General features: G+C 43.2%; 2 protein-coding genes across 2 annotated transcripts in view; one reads left to right on the forward strand and one right to left on the reverse strand.

Annotated features, from left to right (window-relative positions):
• Positions 1-580: 580 nt before the first annotated feature.
• On the reverse strand, positions 581-17,302 carry LOC143138726 (kelch domain-containing protein 1-like). Its single transcript, XM_076299143.1, has 13 exons — positions 17,037-17,302; positions 16,676-16,746; positions 15,729-15,846; positions 13,791-13,903; positions 12,673-12,757; positions 12,357-12,455; positions 11,319-11,393; positions 10,534-10,592; positions 7,175-7,287; positions 5,217-5,289; positions 4,889-4,973; positions 2,271-2,350; positions 581-722 (listed from the first exon to the last, which is right to left on the reverse strand). The coding sequence occupies exons 1-13, from the start codon at positions 17,151-17,153 to the stop codon at positions 581-583; spliced, it is 1,230 nt and encodes a 409-aa protein (XP_076155258.1). The 5' UTR covers positions 17,154-17,302.
• A 2,423-nt stretch (positions 17,303-19,725) lies between these two features.
• LOC143137596 (rho GTPase-activating protein 23-like) overlaps positions 19,726-21,623 on the forward strand; it is a 65,913-nt gene continuing 64,015 nt past the window's right edge. The window contains exon 1 of the mRNA XM_076297843.1: positions 19,726-20,350. Coding sequence (XP_076153958.1) covers positions 20,342-20,350 — 9 coding nt within the window. The 5' untranslated portion in view covers positions 19,726-20,341. The remainder of the gene's footprint in view (positions 20,351-21,623) is intronic.

Raw genomic sequence — 21,623 nt, forward strand, 5'->3', positions numbered from 1 at the left:
GCCCCATTAATGCATCATGGGGCAAGACACTCAGGCATTCTACAGAGGACCCATCTCTAGTCTGGTGTACAATGAAATGCCTAGAGAAGGCAGAGAGCACTCTGGCTCCATATAATTGGTTTTAAATGGGCGGCTTTTCTCTGCCTTTTCACCAGTGGCTAGCACCTTGCCGACAGTAACACTTTGTTTTAAATAAGTAGAATCCGATGCCATCCAGAAGAGTTGTGTACATCTCGACTCCACAAAATCTTCCAAGAAGTTAATAAAAGACTAATTTATATAGAAAATATCTTTATTTAAATGTTTTATCCAGTTTCAAAAAAACAATCTTACTATTATACAATATCATGGTGTGCGTTAACAGTCAAACCATTCCGGCAGTGTTTTCTCATGTGCAGCTAAATCGCAATTTCCTGTTAGCATACGCGATACATTGACCAGAAGTGTTCCTTTAAAATGACAAAAAGATTTAAACAAAGTTTAAAAAAATGAAACAGTAAAACACAAAGAGACTTTACAACAAAGACAGACAAACTAAAGTGCTGTAATTTGTGGAAGAGCCGTTCACCAAAAGTGTCCATTAGAGAGATTGTTTCTGCTGTTCAGCGTTTGCACTGTAGTACGAGATCCTCCTTAGAATGCTGGCCTTGAGTTTCCGTGGTAACCATGACACCTGTTCTGTCAGAAGAGTTGCATTTTGTCCTATGCAATTCTCACATAGCCTGCAGAGACGCAAGGGATAGTGGTACAGTAGGTGTGATATGAAGCTGGTAGGCTACCACAAGAGAAACAAATAAATGCACCCAAATGATTGATGTAAATAAGATTAGCCCGTGTTTTTCAATATTCCTGTGTATTCTATGAATCATTATTATTTGTTTCCCTTTTCTGTACTTTGGGCCACAACACATGAATGAAATCCTTTCAGTATACGTATGTGAGTATGGGGGGGGGGGGGGGAGGCCTTCATGATTACATCGCTGGTGTTCAACATGCATCATTTTTATAGCAACAAAACAGGCAATGTTTCTCTAGTAAAATCACACAAGGTCCGCTAAGGACCAACAGAATAAGACAGACACACACACACACACACACACACGGCTGCTGACAATAAGGAGCACAGTGGATCTGACTGCTATTGCTTAGATGATGTGGTGCCCATAAACCATTAACACACACATTTTTGAGAGCTAGTGGGACCACGCAAGAACTGTGATTAGGACGGAGTAGGCCTAGGCTAGTTACATTATGTCACCACGAAACACAGACTGCATGGAGACCCAACTAAAACAATCATTCCCTACTTCTGCAGCATTGGGATCAAGGTGTTTTTTTTCCTTCCCTAAAATAACACACTGTTCCTCTGGCCAAGCCAGCAAGGGTCAAATATGTAAGTAAAGGATTGGAGTTCTTAAGCAGCATAGAACTTAAAACGGCAAATCGGTCTCTGCAAATCCAAGCACGGTTTCGATACATAACTACGTTCATGCCTGAACCACATCTTGTTTAGAAGCGTTCCCTCGTAATCATGTCGTAATCCAGCAAGTAAATCGGCTAAACGGGCCGGTGATCTTTGGGGTAGGCTATAATACAGCTTATTTACATTATCACATAATAGCCGGTCACAAATTAAGATGGTAAAATATCTTCCTATAAACCTGCGATAATTCAACTTCTCAAAATGTATATAGCATATTATGTGCAGTGTGCGTTTCCGTTTCTCTGTGAGGACCTCCCAGGTTGAATAGGAACGTATAATTTTATCCAACAACTTTACTGCCAGTACACTTTAACAGCATATTCATTAACAAATTACTTTGAACCCTTCCTTCATCATGTCCCAAGTCTCATTAACCACCATCACATATTCTTCATCTCAAACGTAAAGGAATTCTATTTATAACCCACTGCATGTCTTAAGGCCCTGTTGTCAGAATGCCAGAGAAAGTTCCTCTGGCATTGTTTCAGCTTAAAGAAGGCCGCATGTGAGAAGGCTTACTAGCAGTAGTTTGGGCCCTGGTTTTACACAGCACACCTTTCGAAAGAGTCAGTGTGTGACGTGTACATAACTACTTTACTTTACTCTCCCACATGGCCTAAAGTGGCCCAACATTATTATTTCATTCAGCCAACACATAACAAACACCTTATTTAATCTCTGTTAAGTGTACAAAGTGCGGCCTACACCCAGATTACGCTGACTGGTTTCCAGCTGTTCCAGGAGTTTGTTTGTTTGTTTATTGGGTTTTGCTTTGTTGTCATTTTACCTGAGAAGGGAGTAAGGCTGCATCTGGAAGACCAACACGTCTGAGCAATAATTCTGCGACGGCGCCCTCAGGACTGCCACCTATGGGAGGGGAGGACAAAGACACATGGCGAATCATGAGGACCCTGAGGATGGACTGACATGTTGATCAGGCGCACCCTGGAGGTGAAGCTGAGACTGCAGCCAATTATTTGTTATCCTGTTCATATTTTCAAGAACTACTAAAAACTACGTGGATACCGATTAATGCACTTACAGCTTAGACCAACATGCTGCCCATGTGATGCCATCAGCCTGGTCAAATTTAGATATAGACATTTAGAAGTGATGCCCAAAAAGTCTGAATCAGGATAAAAAGGAGGCCAAAGTGTCTAGCACCTAAGTATGGTTTGCTTGAAATATACACACCCTGAATGTAATGACAAGAGACTCTGGCAACGAGTAATGATGCACATAACTTTTGCCCCTTGCATCCCGGAGAACCAATAATATCTGTGTATCTGATATAGGCGGGCCAGAGGCGAGCTAAACAGATGACAGTCGTAGTGTTATCCAATTGGTCAAAGTCCGAAATCAGTCAGTTAACATTGGTCATATAGTGTTATCCAATTGCGTGCAGTGAGATTTTCAAATGCATGCTTGGTGCCGCCCCTCAAGTTGGGCCAATACATTAGTCGTGGCCAGACCCATAATCTTTCAGATTTGGGTCTGGAATCTCCAGGCGAATGACACTGTACACTGAGGGTCAAACAAAAGTTTCAGTCACAAACACACACACACACCTATAAATCACCCCCATAACATACAGTATCTTGTTAAAAGACCATCTTTAGATTTTTCCCAGTGGAGGGCCCCTGTGCTACAAACAGGATGTCAGACGAGATTCTGATCAGCAGCAGGATGTGCATCCTCCCCGTCTCCCAAGAACTTTCGTCTAATGAGGAGACACAGCACTCAAAGAATCTCCCATAGGAATGTATGGGGTTGTTCGTAACGCAAACGTAGCATTCGTCTACACATATTCCGCCCCTTCTGTCGCCAAAAGTTGACATGTGAATACATCGTGCCAATCATGTGGCGTGTTGTGAATACATCATGCCAATCATGTGTTGTGATCTCACAGCTGCAGCGAGGTTGGTGTCGTGAAGGCTTGCGCACTCTCAGTTCTGCCTGAAATGGGTGCCCGATGAGTGCCCAAAATGCAAGTGGCAAAAGGCCTTGCCTAAAAGGACTTTGCTTTGGTGCCCAAGCTCTCTATATTGCACCACGAGGAGAACAGTCACATTTTCCCTCACTTTCAGTCACACAGATATACCGTACATCCAGTGGATGACTAACATATTTTGAACAGCACTACTTCCACCTCCATCAACCCCCCACCCAAATACTATCAAAAACATTTCACGTCATATCAGAATCAGCAATGTGCAATGTGATGCAACAAGTAGCTCTATAGCTTAGATGGTAAAGTAAAGGGCTTACACGACGATTGATCTCAGATTTCAGTAATTACAAATACTGCTTCAATGACTGCAGTCACTGTGCTTAGCATGTTGTTGTTGAGCAAATGCAACAGAAGTACAACACATGTTTCCATGTGATGCACATGAACTGTGTCCATACATTCATTAATCTGGGCAATGCACGTGTGGAACAGCTTGTCTCACTCCTTGTTTTTTTTCCTCGTTTTGTTTTCTAACACATCAAATCCCCTCATTCCTCTGAGCCTCTGTAGTGCAACCCCTCCCACCCAGGGGGGACCAATACATATAACCTCTTACGACCACAACAGGTTTAAGCGAATCGTTGCTACGCTTCGAACGTCATAATGAAGGGCCTAGGGGAACTTTGGCACATTCCCTAAGAATTAAGAGACAGAAAAAAAAAATGTCACGTCAAAGGTCACATTAGAGCGGCTAAGGCGATACGTCACAGGTCATACGAGGTCAAAGCAGGCAATGCACAGGACGGTGCAAAATTTTCTTTGGAATGATAACAGCATCTCTTGTTGATGTTAAGAGCTATTGTTGGGCACATGGACTTATGATGCCCGCATCTCCAATTGATCATCAGAATCATATTTTAAAAGGTACACTATGCAATATTTTCACCTTAATATAACCTTTACAAAGCCAATTTCATGGTAAACAAACTTGTATTAGGGGAATCGTTCACCTAACATAGCTATACAGCATAGCTGTAGCGAGTTGTTATAGAGAACACCAGCCTTCCAACTTCAAGAACGGCGGCCCAACAAATCTTGCGAGAATCGTGAAACATTACGTTGCCAGTAGACATAGGTCTTGAGATTTTTTTGCCTGTTGGTGTTTTTGCCTGTTGTCAATCCTTCACCTTCACAACAAAAGCATTCTCATTGTGTACAGGGGGAATAAGTCACGAGAAGTTTGCTATTTACAACAGCAGAGTACCATATAAATACATCACGACTCTAGAGGGAGCTCTAAACTCGCCAAAAATACCTAAACCTGCCTAGTGTGTAAAATGAGACTGCGAGAGATCATGCCATCACACTGAAACGAACACAAAGCAGAATCAGCAGGTCTAAAGTGATAGCTGGTGCACAACACCATGTACCCCCCAGCGTACCCCCCAGCGTACCGAGTCCATAAGCACAGTGTAGTCTCGGGTTCCTCCAAACACGACGACGTCGCCGTCTTTTCCCAGCCCAGCTGAATGCCACAACCTGAGAGAGAGAAGAGAGAGAGAATTGAGAGGAGAAAGAAAGAAAGAAAGAAAGAAAGAAAGAAAGAAAGAAAGAAAGAAAGAAAGAAAGAAAGAAAGAAAGAAAGAAAGAAAGAAAGAAAGAAAGAAAGAAAGAGAGTTCCTGACACACTGAAACAAGAACAAACTGGTACATCAAGTGACCCATTCAGTGAAAGGTGAAGCGACTACACCACCACCCCGACCCTGATGGGAGTCACGCTACCTGGGCTGGTCTCTGTGTTGGTGGCCCCTCTCCCTCCACTCTCTGCTCCGGGTGTCGAACTCCCACACATCACCTGAGAGCAGGGTGACAGAGTGCGCACATCACTACACGTGAAGAAACACAGAGAGAGAGAGAGAGAGAGAGAGAGAGAGAGAGAGAGAGAGAGAGAGAGAGAGAGAGAGAGAGAGAGAGAGAGAGAGAGAGAGGGAGAGGGAGAGGGAGAGAAAGAAAGAGAGAGAAAGAAAGAGAGAGAAAGAAAGAGAGACAGAGACACAAGACAAAACATGGAGGGCCCGAGTTCGGTGGCGATATACAGTAGGTAGCGGGAAGCTGGAGAGGAAATGGGCGAGACCTCTCCAGTAAAGTGACATTCCAAATCACATAAACCAATCACATGCAACCAGTGTTCAATTCTGATCGGTCTATCTGTCGATCTTTTATTAATGAACTCCGGTCAGATTTTGTGACTTCACTCTGGTCACAGTGCACATGCACCGTCAGCAGTGGCGTAACTATAGTAGGTGCAGCAAGTGCAGTCGCACCAGGGCCCGTGACCTCCCGGGGCCCGTCGCTACCCCCGCCCTGCCTCCTTTTTTTTTTAGAACTTTAGAATGTTAGAGCACGGAGAGTGAAGCGTCACTTCTATCGGAAGATGATCGCTTAACGGATGCAGAGAGATACTTCAAAGTTCAGGTATTTAATGCAACTCTGGACATCATAATCAGTCAGCTCTCCCAAAGATTTGCAAGTATGCGGGAAACTTGTCATGTGTTTGAGTCTTTACGTCCTATGACCCTTGAACTCGCAGGTGAACTGCTTGAAAAGGCAAGACGTTTGTCAGACCATTATAGCAGGGACATTGCACCGACATTCCCAACACAACTCCTCTCATTCAGGTCTTGCTTTAAAGCAGAGATTTCACAGAAGTCATCTATTTTTCAACTTGCCAAAATGCTGGTGGTAGATTATGACAGTGTAACATCCACATTCGGGGAAGTGTGTACTCATGTTGTTTCTGACATTGCTGTGACTGTGGCAACAGCTAAGCGATATTTTTCCAAACTCAAACTTATTAAGACCTATACCTAAGGATCAGCATGGGGCAGGAGAGGCTCCGTGGGTTAGCTATCCTGTCCATTGAAAATACGAGAGCCAGAGCATTAAATATTGGGAACATCGTTGACGATTTTGCACAACGAAAGGCTCGTAAGATGGCCTTCTTCTAATGGCCTAATTCACGCATATTGGGGATTGTATGCATATGAATGATTTTATTTGGTTTCTGGACGGTTAAATAAGTTAGGCTACATTAAGTTTTGTTTCTGCGCAGTGCGCAGTGCGAGTTTATAAGCAAGCAATCTACGCTTGCAGTTTCAGCAGAGGGTTGAAGAGGCGCATTGAGTGTTCCCATAATTCTATGCGAGTTGATGTTAATGCAGTAATATTAGATTACCCTGGCCTGCATGCTGTTAATAAAATAATTTTTTAATGTTTTCACATGTAATGGATATGTAGTCGTGTGTTTTTTATTTGAAATTGTAATCTGTAACTACTAAACTACTTCGGTGCCTCAGGCCCTTTGCATAAACAATTGAAGTCACCCTTAATGTGTATTGCATGTATCAGAGCTAATTCATCCTGGGCCAAAGTTCGTCGGTATGGGGCCCGCATAGCGCTCTCGCACCTGGGCCCACCATTGGTTTGTTACGCCACTGACCGTCAGCAAAATACGCTGTCCAACTCGCACACAAAGTGAGAATGTGACAGAGAAAGAGAAAGCAAACCAGAGGAAGAGAGAGAGGAAGTCGAAAGGTCGATGAATAGATAGAAATAGACTGGTAGATAAATAAAAATAATTTTTAAAAATCTGTGAGAAAAAGTGGCAAAGAAACTGGTGGATGATGTTCTAAGGAAACCTGATATTCTGGTTCTACTGTAACAACGACCTTTGAACTTACTCAGTGGTTGCCCGGTTGCACTCAAACCGCCAAACAGGAAGAGTTTATCTTCTGATACAGCTGTGAGCGTGTGCAGAGAGCGCCCAAGAGGCAGGGGCCCAACAGTGGGGTATCTGTGGAACACACACACACACACACATCAGTAACAGTAACCTGACACATTCAGTAGTCCTGAGCATGGGAAAAAAGCACTAAACATGCTTTCATGACATAACTCAACGATTGCAACACACACACACACTCACTCACTCACACAAGCCTCTGCAAAATTGACAGCAGAGCAACAGGTGACATCATACTACCCTTCTCCCACAAAACAGCAGTAGTCAGCAGCCTAGATGCATACGCAGCGTATGCGCACGTAACTTTCTCACATAGCCTTTATTCACACCACGTCTCTGTGGTCGCCATATGCAAAACCTGAGGCTTGTGTTGTTTGCAGAGACCCATGAGGAGGCTACCAGTTTAGCAGTCTTTATAAAGCAGAAGTACAGCATCATTTGCATCTATGCAGTGGACATGCATTTTCACAGCAGGGAAGGAGCTAAGCAGTGGTTAAAGCGATGGTTCGGAGTAATTTCACCCTAGGGTCCTTTGCAACATGACCCCGAGCCAAACACCCTCCCAGAACCTGTTTTCCCTTGGTCGAACCCTGGTCGAGTAGCGCTGTCAGAAACTAATGACTCTCATAAATTACCCCACTAATAATGCCCTGAATGGTTCGCAACTTCTACAGTAGTACAACTATGTTCTTTACTCATACATTGAGGCATTGAAAAGTTTGTAAGTACACCAGGAGTTTATTTAAATAACACTTGCCTGATGGATGCTACTATCTACAACTGCGTCTACGTTACTTCCGTGATTTAGGAAAAGCCCGTAAAAGTCCTCTCGCACACAAAGTGTGTGAGAATGTGACAGAGAAAGAGAAACCAAACCAGAGGAAGAGAGAGAGGAAGTCGAAAGGTCGATGAATAAATAGAAAGACTGGTAGATAAGCTAAGCTAATCAAGCTAAGCTAGTCAAGCTAAGTGGTTAAGCTAAGCGCAGAGAGAGAGAGAGAGAGAGAGAGAGAGAAACAGCAAGATATATACATGCTTGCCATAAACAAAGGGAGTCACTTCATCAGCAGTGTTGGAATTACCCCGTCGTTTCCGGGGCCCCACTGGGGGGGACTGGTAGAAGTTTATTAAAATGAAATCTATGACATTATGAAATTCAGCCTAATAACCAGTGGTGGAATGTAACTAAGTACAAATGCTTAAATTTTCCACGTATTTGTAGCCTACTTTACTTAAGTAGAATTTATAGTGCATACTTTTGACTTTTACTTCGTTACATTTTACAGCAATTATCTGTACTTTTACTCCGCTACATTTCTACAACACTATCGTTCCTTTTTACGATACATTTTATGATCAGATTTTTTTTTCTCTCTGACAAAAACGTTTGTTTTACCAGGGGGCGGGGTTGCTATTCTGGAGCGCTACGTGCCCAGCTTCTAAATCTTTGAAACATAAGCTTCTAGTCTAGACCAAGCAAGCAAGCGTGAGCTTGTAGCCATCTGCATTCGGTAGGCTATATTCACCGGACCCATGGCTACACTGGACATGCAACTGTGTTCTGTGCCTTTCTCTGTCTGTTATCTGCGGCGTTAACCTCTCCGATGAGATTGCTATCCGCGGATCAGCGAAGTTACACGCTATGCCCATGCTTCTGTCACACTGATCATTTGCGGCACAAATGAATGGTAGACTAGCCTATTATAGAACCGCTGGCCGAAAAAAACGTAGCATTTTCCAGATTAGGAAATATTTCTTAATTGTGTGTGATCAAATAAAAAGGCATAGCCTACAATTGGGGGGTAGAAATGTGAGCGCTCATTCAATGTCTATGTGCGTCTACGCAAGTGAAACTGAACCTAATCATAAAGACACCTTTCTCAGCAACTTTTCTGTTCAATCAGGCATTACGATCCACCCGACGTTTCCCTGGTCTACCCCGTTAAACTCAGGCTCTCGTGTTTTGCTGAATGATATACTCAGCAGATCACCCAGAATTACAGTCTCTAGAATTGTAGGTCAGAATGTAAACTGGGCCACAGATGGTAAGCACAATTGCATTAGCTTAAAACTACTGTATCTAGTCGAGTATAACCTAAAACTAGCTTAATTAAAATGCCACAGCCCATACAAATTTTTCTTTTAGAATATAGATATTAAGAGAATAAATCATTATGCAAATACTTTTACTTTTAATACTTAAAGTAGGCCTACATTTAAAAGCAGGTACTTTTTACTTTTACTTAAGTAGCGTTGTCATTGTGGTACTTTTACTTTTACTAAAGTGAATATTTCTCTGTGTATTTGTACTTTTACTTGTACTGAGATTCAGTAGGCTATCCTCCACCACTGCTAATAACAAAGGCTATGGTCAAAAATGAATCTGAGCAGAGCTAATTGTCAAATATTTTACGTGCACAACTGAACATCGCACAACTGAAAAAACTGAAAGTTAACACAAAACAGCTGTCTTTATCACATCTCGGCTAAGCCTACTGGAGAGTCCCAAAGTGGCCTATTGGTCTCTTTCTGGGCATTTTTTCCCGTTTTCCACACAGTTGATGGACGATGCCCAGCCTTGAGCCATGATTTCACGAATGGCTTAGGGTTGAACTGGACCAGGAGAGGCGCATTGATGCTCAGAAAAAGAAGCGCATTTAAGCTGCGCTCCCTTAAACGATTTCTGGCTTTGTCATCAATGTCATTAAGCAGAATCCGCTCTTGCATTCTGCCTAAGTAGGTAAAAACGTGTTGTAACAATTTTCTAATATCTAATTCTAATTAAATTATACATTCCTTTTAACTTTTTCCACTGCTGCTAATTGCTCAATCGCTAACAATGCTCTAGCAAAATTAATAACAACTCGATTCAGAGGAGGGTGAGATCGGACAGGACAGGGGGATATTATGCGCAGCAGTGCCCCTGCAGTCTGGGGGGGGGGGGAACTAGTAGTGCCCTGGCCAGAACTAAGGGGGCGGGGCACTACCGGGCCCTATGGTAATTCGAACACTGTTCATCAGTGAAGCACAAAAAAAACAAAAAACACACACACTTGCATGCATTTCCATCCACACCATCACATACACACACACTGCCGTTGCAGTAATGTATGATGCATGATGTTTTGTTTTCTGTCTTTACACACTACTACGTACATGTTTTGTCAATACAAATTGTATTTTTTTGTCATGCCAATAAAGCTCTATTGAATTGAAGAGAGAGAGAGAGAGAGAGAGAGAGAGAGAGAGAGAGAGAGAGAGAAAGAGAGAGAAAGAAAGAAAGAAAGAGACTCTTACACTTGGGTCCATGTCCATGTGTCTAGATCAAGGCAGTACAGGTCCATGTCTGTGGAGTCCTGTGTTGGATAGCAAAACAAAACCTCTGAATTTTCTGAAGTATGTAAATCAGGGCATTAGTTACGGAAGGAATTCCTGGTATCTTCAGACTATCAACAATGCTTGTTTTCAGTTTTCAACCTCTTTCATTTGTGGTACATCACTATAGCACTACACACTCATAACTAACATGCATTAGTTCCTAGGGTTGACATAATGAAGGTTTACTTTGGCAAAGCAGGGTATTTTCATTTAGCTGTGAGCAGGGGGGTATTCCATGTATGTGGTTTAGTGACAAACCTGGGTTAGATAACTCAGAGTAGGTGGTAAACCTTCTAATAGAAGAGCTGTATGGCTTCATTCTCCTAACAAAAAAATGCCATAGGGCTCTTGTTGTAGGAGATTTATACTTCTTACTCTTAGTTAACTTACTCAGGTTTGCCACTAAACCACGTACTTGGAATACCCCCATGGACTGAAATTCCTTACCAAAACAAAAACTGTCAAACAATGATAATGGTATACTGCACTTTATCGGTTAAAAATGTATTCAGTTGTTAGTCTGTACCCAAAAAAATACAAACCCATCCACCCTGCGAGGTGGAAATCTTGGAATGTAAACAAAATTGAGACAAACTGTCTACTTCCTCTTTAGCGTTGACATTTTGGGTCGGTTTGATCCTTTTATAAGCGTTACTGAGAACAATCCGGAACAAACATGAACTCTGGCCAGATTCCGTACGTACCATGCCCCCGCACACGTAGCCTTTGTTGCCAGCAGCAACACTGGCATGGGAAGCTCTCGGAGATGGGGGTACACCCTAGAGAGAGAGAGAGAGAGAGAGAGAGAGAGAGAGAGAGAGAGAGAGAGAGAAAAACAACAATGAACAAAAACTATCATTCCTCCTGGGGGAAGTAGACCGTTGTGTCCACCTAGCTGCTGAGTACAACCAGTCCTGCCACATCCTGAGAGAAAAGCCCATGTTCCATGATCAATAACATAATAATCCATAGTTTTTTTTCTGTTCATTGAGAGAGAGAGAGAGAGAGAGAGAGAGAGAGAGAGAGAGAGAGAGAGAGAGAGAGAGAGAGAGAGAGAGAGAGAGGTGTTTTTTGGAACAGGTGAGTAACCCTACTAGGCCCAGTCAAAGACAAGAATTAATGTCACTGATTACTTATTTAAGTTAAACAAATTACTCCGCAAATATTTAAATAGAATATTAATTGTACATACACACACAAACCTAGGTTTACTCAAACAGGAAAATCCATGGCTGTGAATTCAATTTAAACTAATGATTAATTAACAATTAAACTGTTGATTATTTTCCTGATTAATCTATTAGTTGTTTGGACAAAGGCCCAAGATTATGTTCTCAAATACATTGTTTTCTCTACCTGCCAAACAATAAGCAACAATCAAAGAATATTTTTTCTTAAAAAAACTGACAAACTGATGAACCAAATACCAAAATAGTTGGCGATTAATTCAATGACTGACAACTAATCGATTAATTGTTGCAGCCCTAACTGTAAAGGTAGCAAAAATGTTTTGGCTGTATCAAACACATTTATTGTACATACAAATCAAAACTTGCACACGTCCTAAAGTCAACATTTAAGAATGTGAAAGCATTTCACCTTCAGGAGAACATGCATGATCAAAGCAAGGGTGTAATGGCGGTGAACCTAAGAGTCACCCCTGTTCATTTACCCTGTCACCCCACATTAAGCCTTTGCCCTTCCAAACGCCCGTGAGGCAGAAAGCATAACCTCCAACTCACCTGTGTCGGCGGCTCGGACCAGGTGTTCGTCTCAGGCTCAAACATGTGGACCTCATTATTCCAGCCCCAGAACCTGAAGATCACCGTGCCTATGGTGGCCTACAAGGACCAAAATGCGTCACGGATCTGACAGCGCTGTTATTGTATAAACACACGCTGATCCAAAGGCAACCAAAGTATGCAAGTGCTCGAAACCCAAGGGAACAGAATATGGGTAAAACAAATATATTCATATCCTGTGTTGACAATTGCACAGAGTAAACATACAATGCCTGTTTCCATTTAAATTCAAAACCAACAGATAGCTCTTGCTTACCCAGGATGTGTGGTCTACTGTGAAGTTCTTGACATTGTTGATCTCCCGCACCGTCTTGCACCCATATCCACCAAAGTAGATGATTCTGGAAGCACACAAGTCACATTTTGGCCCATAAATCAGCACTAGTCGCCTCTCTGTGACCAAAAATTACACAATTCACCAGGCATCTGGTGGTGCAGTCCAGTCATGTGATATTGGTTGCGGTCGGAATGCATCTTCCCAGAACATAAGAAGTCACACTGAACTCTATTGTTACTGTTCAGCTCGACTACTTCAGTCTATGTCTTTTGCTCCTTTTTTAAATAAACCAGATGATCTGGCACTGCAACAGTCGGTCACATGCAGTTTAACCCTTAAAGGCGTGTGTTTTTGAACATTCTACCATAAGATTCCATGCCGGAACAATTCAAGGTTCTAAAATTCTATGATAGGGCTCTGGTTGAATTAAATGAACCCAGATATTCTTAGAATTAAGCAATAAGCCCCGAGAGGTCTTAGGTTACACTGATTCTACAACAGCTAAGGGGCGTTGTTAGGCACAACGCGCTAACGGAGTGCCTAAAACCCCCTTAGATGTTGTAGAATCAGTGTAACCTACGGACTCGAGTGGCTTATTGCTTTTCTAAAACTGTTACTATAAATACCTGGCAAAGTTTCATAAAGTAAAGGCACAGCAACTAGAAATATAATGAGTTATTCCTAGATAATCATTCTTCCGCCAAGAAATATATTTCCTTTTTCTGCCAAACAACATCGAGACGCAGCTACTTTAACTTTTGTATCAAGTTATGGTAGTGCAGTAAAATAATACGAAATGCGGTCTATTCTGCAGACATTTTGCCCTAAACGACTTAAAAAGAAATGAAAAAGACCACCATCAACAGCCAAAAATAAACTGCACTAGACAACAGAATACAAACAGAAATGTGTGACTGAAGTCATAAACATGACAAGTAAACAGAAAAGTGAGCTATGTTAAAAAGTAACCTTCAAGTAAAGCACCTAATCCATCTACGGCTACTAAAAATTAACTTTTTTTTTTTCTCAGCACAGGAAACATTTTGTTTTCCCCCTGTAAAGGAACAATGGGGACGTTGTGGAGAGACCTCGCTCACCTCTCTTGGTATACCCAGCAGGAGTGCTTGTCCCTGGGAGAGGGAGGAGTTCCCTCGGCGTCAGTCATCCTCTTCCAGACAAACTCTCCATCGTCCAGATTCACACAATACATCTAGAGAAATCCGTTAAAATGTAAATTGTCTTTAAACGATAGGGTCTATTGTTAAAATGTACATCCACGTATATGTAAAAAAAAAGTTTTAGGAATGGTTTATAAACCTATATGACTTCATAATCCTAGTAAAATCAATACTGTGTAATTTCTAAAGAATAATAAAACATTTCTTCAGGAATCCCACCTGAAGATCTTAAAATAGGACCATTATACCACACTGGGGGCAGCCATGGCCTACTGGTTAGGGCTTCGGGCAAAGGGTTGCCGGTTTAATCCCCGACCAGTAGGAAAAATGTGGGCAGGGGAAGTGGTTGAGCACTGCTCTCCCATGCTCACATCCACGGCTGAAGTGCCCTTGAGCAAGGCACCTAACCCCTCACTGCTTCCCCAAGCGCCGCTGTAGTAAGGCAGCTCACTGCTCCGGGTTAGTGTGTGCTTCACCTCACAGTGTGTGCTCTGTGTGTTCACTAATTCACGGATGGGATAAATGCAGAGACCAAATTCCTTGTATATGCAAGTATACTTAGCCTAGAAATCAGATTACAAAACCTTAAGTTTACTTTATTGATTGAAAACCTCCACCATACTCCAGAAAACTGTGTGTTTCAAGGTAAAGTAGAAAAAAAACAGAACTGAAACGATGATAGACCACTTGACCTTTGCATTACTTTTTACACTAGGGATTGACCGATATGTTTGTTTGTTTTTTCGAGCATCTCTTGCTCTAATGAGTCACTGTGGCGCTGATATGAAACCTCAAACTGCAACCTACAGCACAATCAACATCTAAAGCCTTAAGGCCTTGGTGCTGCTTTGAGTAATCTCTTCTCCACATTCTTTTGGTTTCTCTTTCATTAGACGTGTGAAAGATATTGCGTATACATTAGCTGATAGTTTTGCACGGATTTAGGAAGGGAAACCAAGTTGAAGCTTGCAGCTCATAAAAACAGCTGGCATTCAGGCGTCAACATTCCTTTGTTTGGCATACAGGGGTAAGTGTGTGTTTCTGTGCGGTCTGTCGAGAGTGAAGGGACAACCACGGGTGAAGAGACACTGTTTATAATAACAGAAAGGTCCACTTCCTGTTTCAAACTGGACATCTCATCCTCATCTCAACCCACACACAATGTATACATATACATACGGACATGTGTGTGTGTGTGTGTGTGTGTGTGTGTGTGTGTGTCAGGGGTTTGTGCTAAAAATATGAAAGGCATCTACCGGTGTGTATATAATGTGCATTCTCTGGGGCAAGGGAGACTGTTTTCATAGTGCTCTGTTCAGAGTCAATCCCTTGCCTAAAGGCATAGAGAGAGTGAGTTGTGAGTTACAGTGTGTGTGTGTGTGTGTGTGTGTGTGTATGTGTGCGCGCAAGAGAGAGACAGAGAGAGCGCGTACGTGTCAGTATCGGCCTACACATGGCTTTCCAGAACCGTATCAGATTGCGGAAGATAATCTGACATATTACAAATGCCTTTCTCTCCCTTTGGGTCATACTAGACAAACTCGTCTGGTCACCTTAAACCCACTACCCTTTCAAACTCATCTCCAGCATTAACCCTTGTTAAGTGGCTTATGATGGTGTGTGTATGAGAGAGATGTGATTATTATAACATTCATGTAATTGTGTGTGTGTGTGTGTCTGTGTGTGTGTGTGTATGCACGCATGCAAGCCACCATGAACTTTCACCCAATATGATCCTACTCATCCGCGTCAATGTGATATACTCCACCCAAAGAACTTGTTGATGTGCATGATATGGGGTGGTAGGTATGTACGTGTGTGTGTGTGTGTGTGTGTGTGTGTGTGCGCGCATGTTACCTGGTTGGTGTGGCCACTGCCATCAAAGCCCCCGAAGACATAGAGACAGCCCTGGAGATGGGAGCTACATGTCTGAGACAGGAGAGGTGGAACATCTCCCTTCATTTCCCTCAGGGCCCTATCAAACACACAGAGGTGCACGGTAATGAGGAGAGAGAGGGAGGGAGGGAGTGGGAGTGGGGGAGAGAGAGAGAGAGAGAGAGAGAGAGAGAGAGAGAGAGAGAGAGAGAGAGAGGGAGGGAGGGAGTGGGAGAGAGAGAGAGAGAGAGAGACAGAGAGAGAGAGAGAGAGAAAAACACACAACAGGTTCAAAACCGAATGGCATGTTGTGGGAGATAAAGAGAGTGAACAAGAGAGAAAAGAATGAGACCGACTGTACATATACAGATAGTGCCACACACACACACACACACACACACAGTGGGAGATAAAGAGAGTAAAGAGAATGAGCCTGACTGTAACATACAGATACTGACGTGCAGAACATGGGAGCGACAGACAAAGAGACTGATTAGATGGAGAGAGAAGATGGAGGGAAAGTTGGGGAGGACAAAATTAGGCATTGAAGCTGCTACATTCAGACTATTTTACTGGAGAGACAAACACGCCTGTCACACAGATCAGCCTGCCCAACCTCAGTATCCCTGTCTACAAAGTATGTTAAAGACACTTAAACAGTGCTCGACTACGCAGTATAGCAGCACTGACCATAGTATCATTGCTAAAAACAGATTACAAATGTTACTGAGCACTAAAGGTCATAAACAAGGAAAAATCATTACTGACACTTCCAGTGTTGCATTACAGGAGGGTTGGTCTCTCTGTGCCTTTGCCAGATACACACATTGGTAGGCTAGCTTATTCTGGACACTGTCACAGTGTGTGTAAGAAGTAAATAGGATTGGTATTCGGATATACATCACATGCAGATTGAAAAAATAGCTTACCAGAGACCACTTTCCATGTCGTAGACCCACATCTCATCACTGGGCAAAGTTACTTCTTCTCCACCGACTGTCTGTGGAGGAAATTGTTCCAAACAATTTGCCACCAAAAAACACGAATGCAAAGCGAGAACTTACATTCAAGACCATACAGATGTTGACATGTTTTTTTGTTTTTTTTTATCCATGGAACTGTGAAGTTTTTTTTTTTACAGTTGTAGGCTACAGAAGACTGACGTCAAGGCATGACTGGGCACATAAAAAAATATATCCCTACACATGACATTACATTATAGCATTATGTTTTTAAAAGCCTGTGTACGGAAGATGGTTTAACTAACTGTAGCATCACATTGAAACTCACCTGACATCCTCCCCACACATAAAGATTGTTGCCATTCACAACGGCCGTGTGGTCACTTCGGCCCAGCGCCTTTCGGAGCCCAAGTTTTGATAATCTGGGCTCGCTGGAGTTGTCCATTTCGCGACGGCAACAGCTGCCAAGCTGGAGGAAAATTCAGAGACGAGCAAGCGGAGGAGGGTGCGTACGTTTACCTTTGCTGCCTGCGAGAGGAGGTATGCTAACAGGAAACACGGCGCGCCGCAGATGATTTGAAGGCTGGCGGGTGGGAGGACCGAGCAAGTACGAAATTGCCTGAGTGCGTGCGTGCGTGCGCGAGAAACGCCAAAGCCCTCAAAATATGCGAAAATTTGCTTCACGAGACCTAAGCACTGAAACCTCAGCCCCAGTCTAAGAAGGTAAATAATCGAATAATGTCACGCGTGGTTTGATGCAGGCAAGAATGCCAGGAGACTAACTTTGGCTCAACAAGTCCCCTACCCTACTGTGAATACAATCAATTAAGAAAGCCCATTGGTCCAGATATAGCCAACCCTATTTATCTCAAAGGTGTTGTTTTCTATAGTTGGCTGTTTTAACCGTTGTTTGAGAGAAGCAAATGTCTAGAAGACACAGCTAAATTAAACAATTTCTAAACTTGTCAATGGCTGAAGTCGTGGCCCCCCATTGATTAGGACCATTGCAACAGGTGCAAGTCATAGGCTAGCAGTAGCCTAGGACCTAATAGGCTAGCTAGCCCATAGGCTACTGTCAAACTCCAGTAACTTGCCAGAATTTGTTTAGGATTAGCTTGAACCTTTTTGTTCAACCGCCATTAAAACCGAAAGAAGAACTTTTTTGTTCAATATAATGATCGGCCTAGCCGATTTCCAAATGACCTTAATTGTGGAAGTTCGCGACAACCATATCCTAAGACTACTTATACCCATTTGTAACTAATTTCACATACCATTAGGATTATTTTCTAATTTCTAAAGTTACATTTAAAAAATTAGTTACCCTATATTTTGTCCACTTATCATCAAGACAGACGAGGGTTCATTTTGAAGTTGAAGAATGGCAGACAAGATTGAATGATATGACATAGCCTAGGTCTATTACAAAGATTTTTGAAGAAGACAGTGTAATTAAAATAATTGAAGTAAATGTAAACATTCCTGATCCACACTCCAGTCCAGATAGTGGCGGTAATGCACCTAAAAGCTGGTTGCCAACTGTCATTAAAAGAAGAAGAAAAGAAGAATTAGTAATGTAATTGTAAAAGCTGAACAGCAGGTGTCGCAATCCGACAATGTAGGATTCACCTGGAGGAACATTTGATCATTGTTATGTAGGTTCAGGCTTTATTATGAAAATGTCCATTCAGTGGCATTTTCCCCTCGCTTATTTAAGATAAGAGGGGAAAAATATTATTTATGGGTAGGCCTATACGAACCAATAGGTCTATCCAGGAGCGTTAAACCGTGAAGGTCAACCATATGTCCAAATGATTAGCCACATTCTATAAATAGCCTTTACGAAACTGAAAAAAAATAAATATATATATATATATATATATATATATATATAATCATGGAAGACTCAAATGCCCAGTCATATCTACGGCATCTTGGAATCCTTGGTATCGGGATATGTTCTTTCACATTTTTTTATGTGGGTGTAGGCTAATTGTGAAGGCTATGGAGGCTCATGATGTAAAAAAGACCTTGCAGGGAGCAATCCGGTTTCAAGGATCTACTAGGCGGGAAACAGAGGGACTACACCGGGGAAGCGTTTCCTGTTGTTGAGGGGTGGGAGTTTCCCGTGATACAGGGAAACACCGGAGGATGTCCTGAGCGCCTGTGTGTGTGTGTGTGTGTGTGTGTGTGTGTGTGGTGTTTGTGTGTAATTATTCAAGTAGGGAGTCAGTTGTTTTAAGGCTAATACCAGCGCAGTGAGATATGGGGATAGGCCTATTTTAATACAATTAAAATCCAAAAGTGTATGTAACCAAAGTATTTACTCAGTGAGACAGAACATTAAAACAGCTCCAGTATACAAGAAAAAAAAGTTTGACATGTCGTTAAAATCCTGAGCATTAATTTCTCTATACAAGTTGTGAGCCACTTAGTGTAAGAAATGACATATGAATTCTAAATCCTCTTTTATCAAGCTTGTAGGAACATACTACAAATCCCATGATGCATCTCTGTGGGAAACAGAAGCGGGAATCCATTTAGCCAATGACATGGCATCGGGAGACATGGAGGGATAAAGCTTAGAGGACCTTGGTAGTGGTTGTCAATGGTGACGGATATTTCCACGGCGGTATGGGCGTGACAACTGTCAGGGGATCCAATACACACACATACACACACGCTCACACACACTAGTATACACAAGGACACACACCCACACCCTACTATCTGAGGTCATGTGATCTCTTTACTATTCCTCTGATCCTCGTCTCTCAGCCTCTTATGTTCTGAGTGTGTGTGTGTGTGTTTCTCTGTGTGTGTGTGTGTGTGTGTGTGTGTGTGTGTGTGTGTGTGTGTGTGTGTGTGTATGCAGTCACAGGAAGAGAGCAAGGGGGAGGGGTGGAAAGGGAAGAGCAGGAGGAGGGGGAGCGACACGGAGAGAGGGAGGGAGGGAGGGTGTGAGCGAAAGAGAGAGAGAGAGAGAGGGAGCGCGAGAGAGAGAGAGAGAGAGAGAAGACAGAGGGAGGGAGGGGAGCTGTGTGAGCCAAGGCAGGAGAGAGTCCAGCTTACACCAGCCAGGCGAGAGAGAGAGAGAGGGAGGACGAGACGGAGGAGCGCCTAAACGAAAAAGGAAGCGCTCGCTCTCTCACACTCTCTCTTTTTTTTCGGGGGGTTTCTTTCCTGGAATCTCTGTGTGACAGAAGGAGGGAAGAGGGGGATTACATTCAAGCCTCCCTCACCCCTGCTGACAAAGAATAGAAGAGTGACAGAGAGAGAGAGAGAGAGAGAAGAGGAGGAGGGAGAGGACACACTGACAGGGACTGTTGTTGCTGTTTTTCACTGTGGACTCTGGGAACGCAGGAAGAGGAGGATAGAGAGAAAGAGAAGCAGAGAGAGAGAGAGAGAGAGAGAGAGAGAGAGAGAGAGAGAGAGAGGGGGAGACACTCACACACACACTTCCACATCAGAGGATCATGGTGCTTCTTGTGAAGAGGAGTGGCAGTGTGCGCCTGAGTGTGTGTGCCACCTTCGTGGAGCGTGTGTGAGCGAGCGAGCGAGAGCGGGAGAGAGGACGCCGGGGACGCGGTGCCATGTCAGGACTGAGCTGCCCACAGGAGCGTCACTGAAGACATGGCCCAGGTGACCACACACACGCACACACACACACACACACACACACACACAGACAGACACACATGCACACACACACACACGTACACACACACAACACATTCACTGTCACTGTGTTCTTTTTTTGCAATCACCGACACTCTCTCATGCTCACAATCACACACACAGAATCACACAAGACACTGAAATACACACACAGCCCCCAGCACAGCTCATACACACACACACACACACACACACACACACACACACACACACATCCTGAGCTTAAGCAAATATCACAGCAGGTAGCAACGCTCTGGTTCCCAGTAGCATCTGTAGTCTCCGCACCGGAGAGAGTAGCCGGCTAGCCCTGCAGGCTATCACAGAGAGAGGGAGGGAGGGAGAGCAACAGTGTGTTTTCACACAAAAAACAAGAGAACAAGGAGAGAGAGAATGAGGGAGGGATGGGAAGAGAAAGAGTGCAACAATATGTTTTTGCTCTAATATATATATATATATATATATATAAAAAGCGAGAGAGAGAGCGTGAGAGAAAGAGAGAGAGAGAGACTTTTCTCGGGTGGTCTTATAATGTATTAGCGCAGTTGTGTACTTCACACCGGGGCATCGTACATTCATAGTGGACGTGCACATGATTGCTTTCATGTCATGCCATTCATTCATTCATTCATTCATTCATTCGTTCGTTCAGGGTTTTTCAGGCAATGCTTTGGTTGGATTGTAAATATGTCAATGAACGATGGCATGTGGATTTCACATGCTGTTGCATGGTGCTGTTGTCGTGTTGGTGTATGCGTCTGTGTGTGTGTGTGTGTGTGTGTGTGTGTGTGTGTTGTTTGTGAGACGTGGGAATAGGAGGGAGAAACATTTTGCCAGTAAGTAGAATGTGTGTGTGTGAGAGAGAGAGAGAGAGAGAGTGTGTGTGTGTGTGTGTGCATGTGTGTGTGTGTGTGTGTGTGTATGTATGTGTGTGTGAATGAGAGGGGCATTGTATACGAGTGTGGGGCTGATAATTAAAATAACAAAGGTAGCATAGCTATCCCTTCGGCCCCTGGTTTCCTGTCATTACTGGGCCTTTGGTTGCGATCAGCACAGACTCCGCTAAGACCGGCACCGCGGAGATATCTCAACCCCTCACTCAACATTCACTCATCAGCCACTCAACATTCACTGAAACACCACTTAACATTCACTCAATATTCACACCAAACAATCACAACCCACTTAACAGCCATGCATTTCACTGAGCCCTCCTAGACAACATCGACCCACTCCCCAC

Source organism: Alosa pseudoharengus, unplaced genomic scaffold (assembly GCF_046254945.1).
Source record: "Alosa pseudoharengus isolate Yale_2024_CS ecotype anadromous, Long Island Sound unplaced genomic scaffold, YU_APseudo_1.1 YU_APseudo_1.1_scf_21, whole genome shotgun sequence".
NCBI lineage: Eukaryota > Metazoa > Chordata > Actinopteri > Clupeiformes > Clupeidae > Alosa > Alosa pseudoharengus.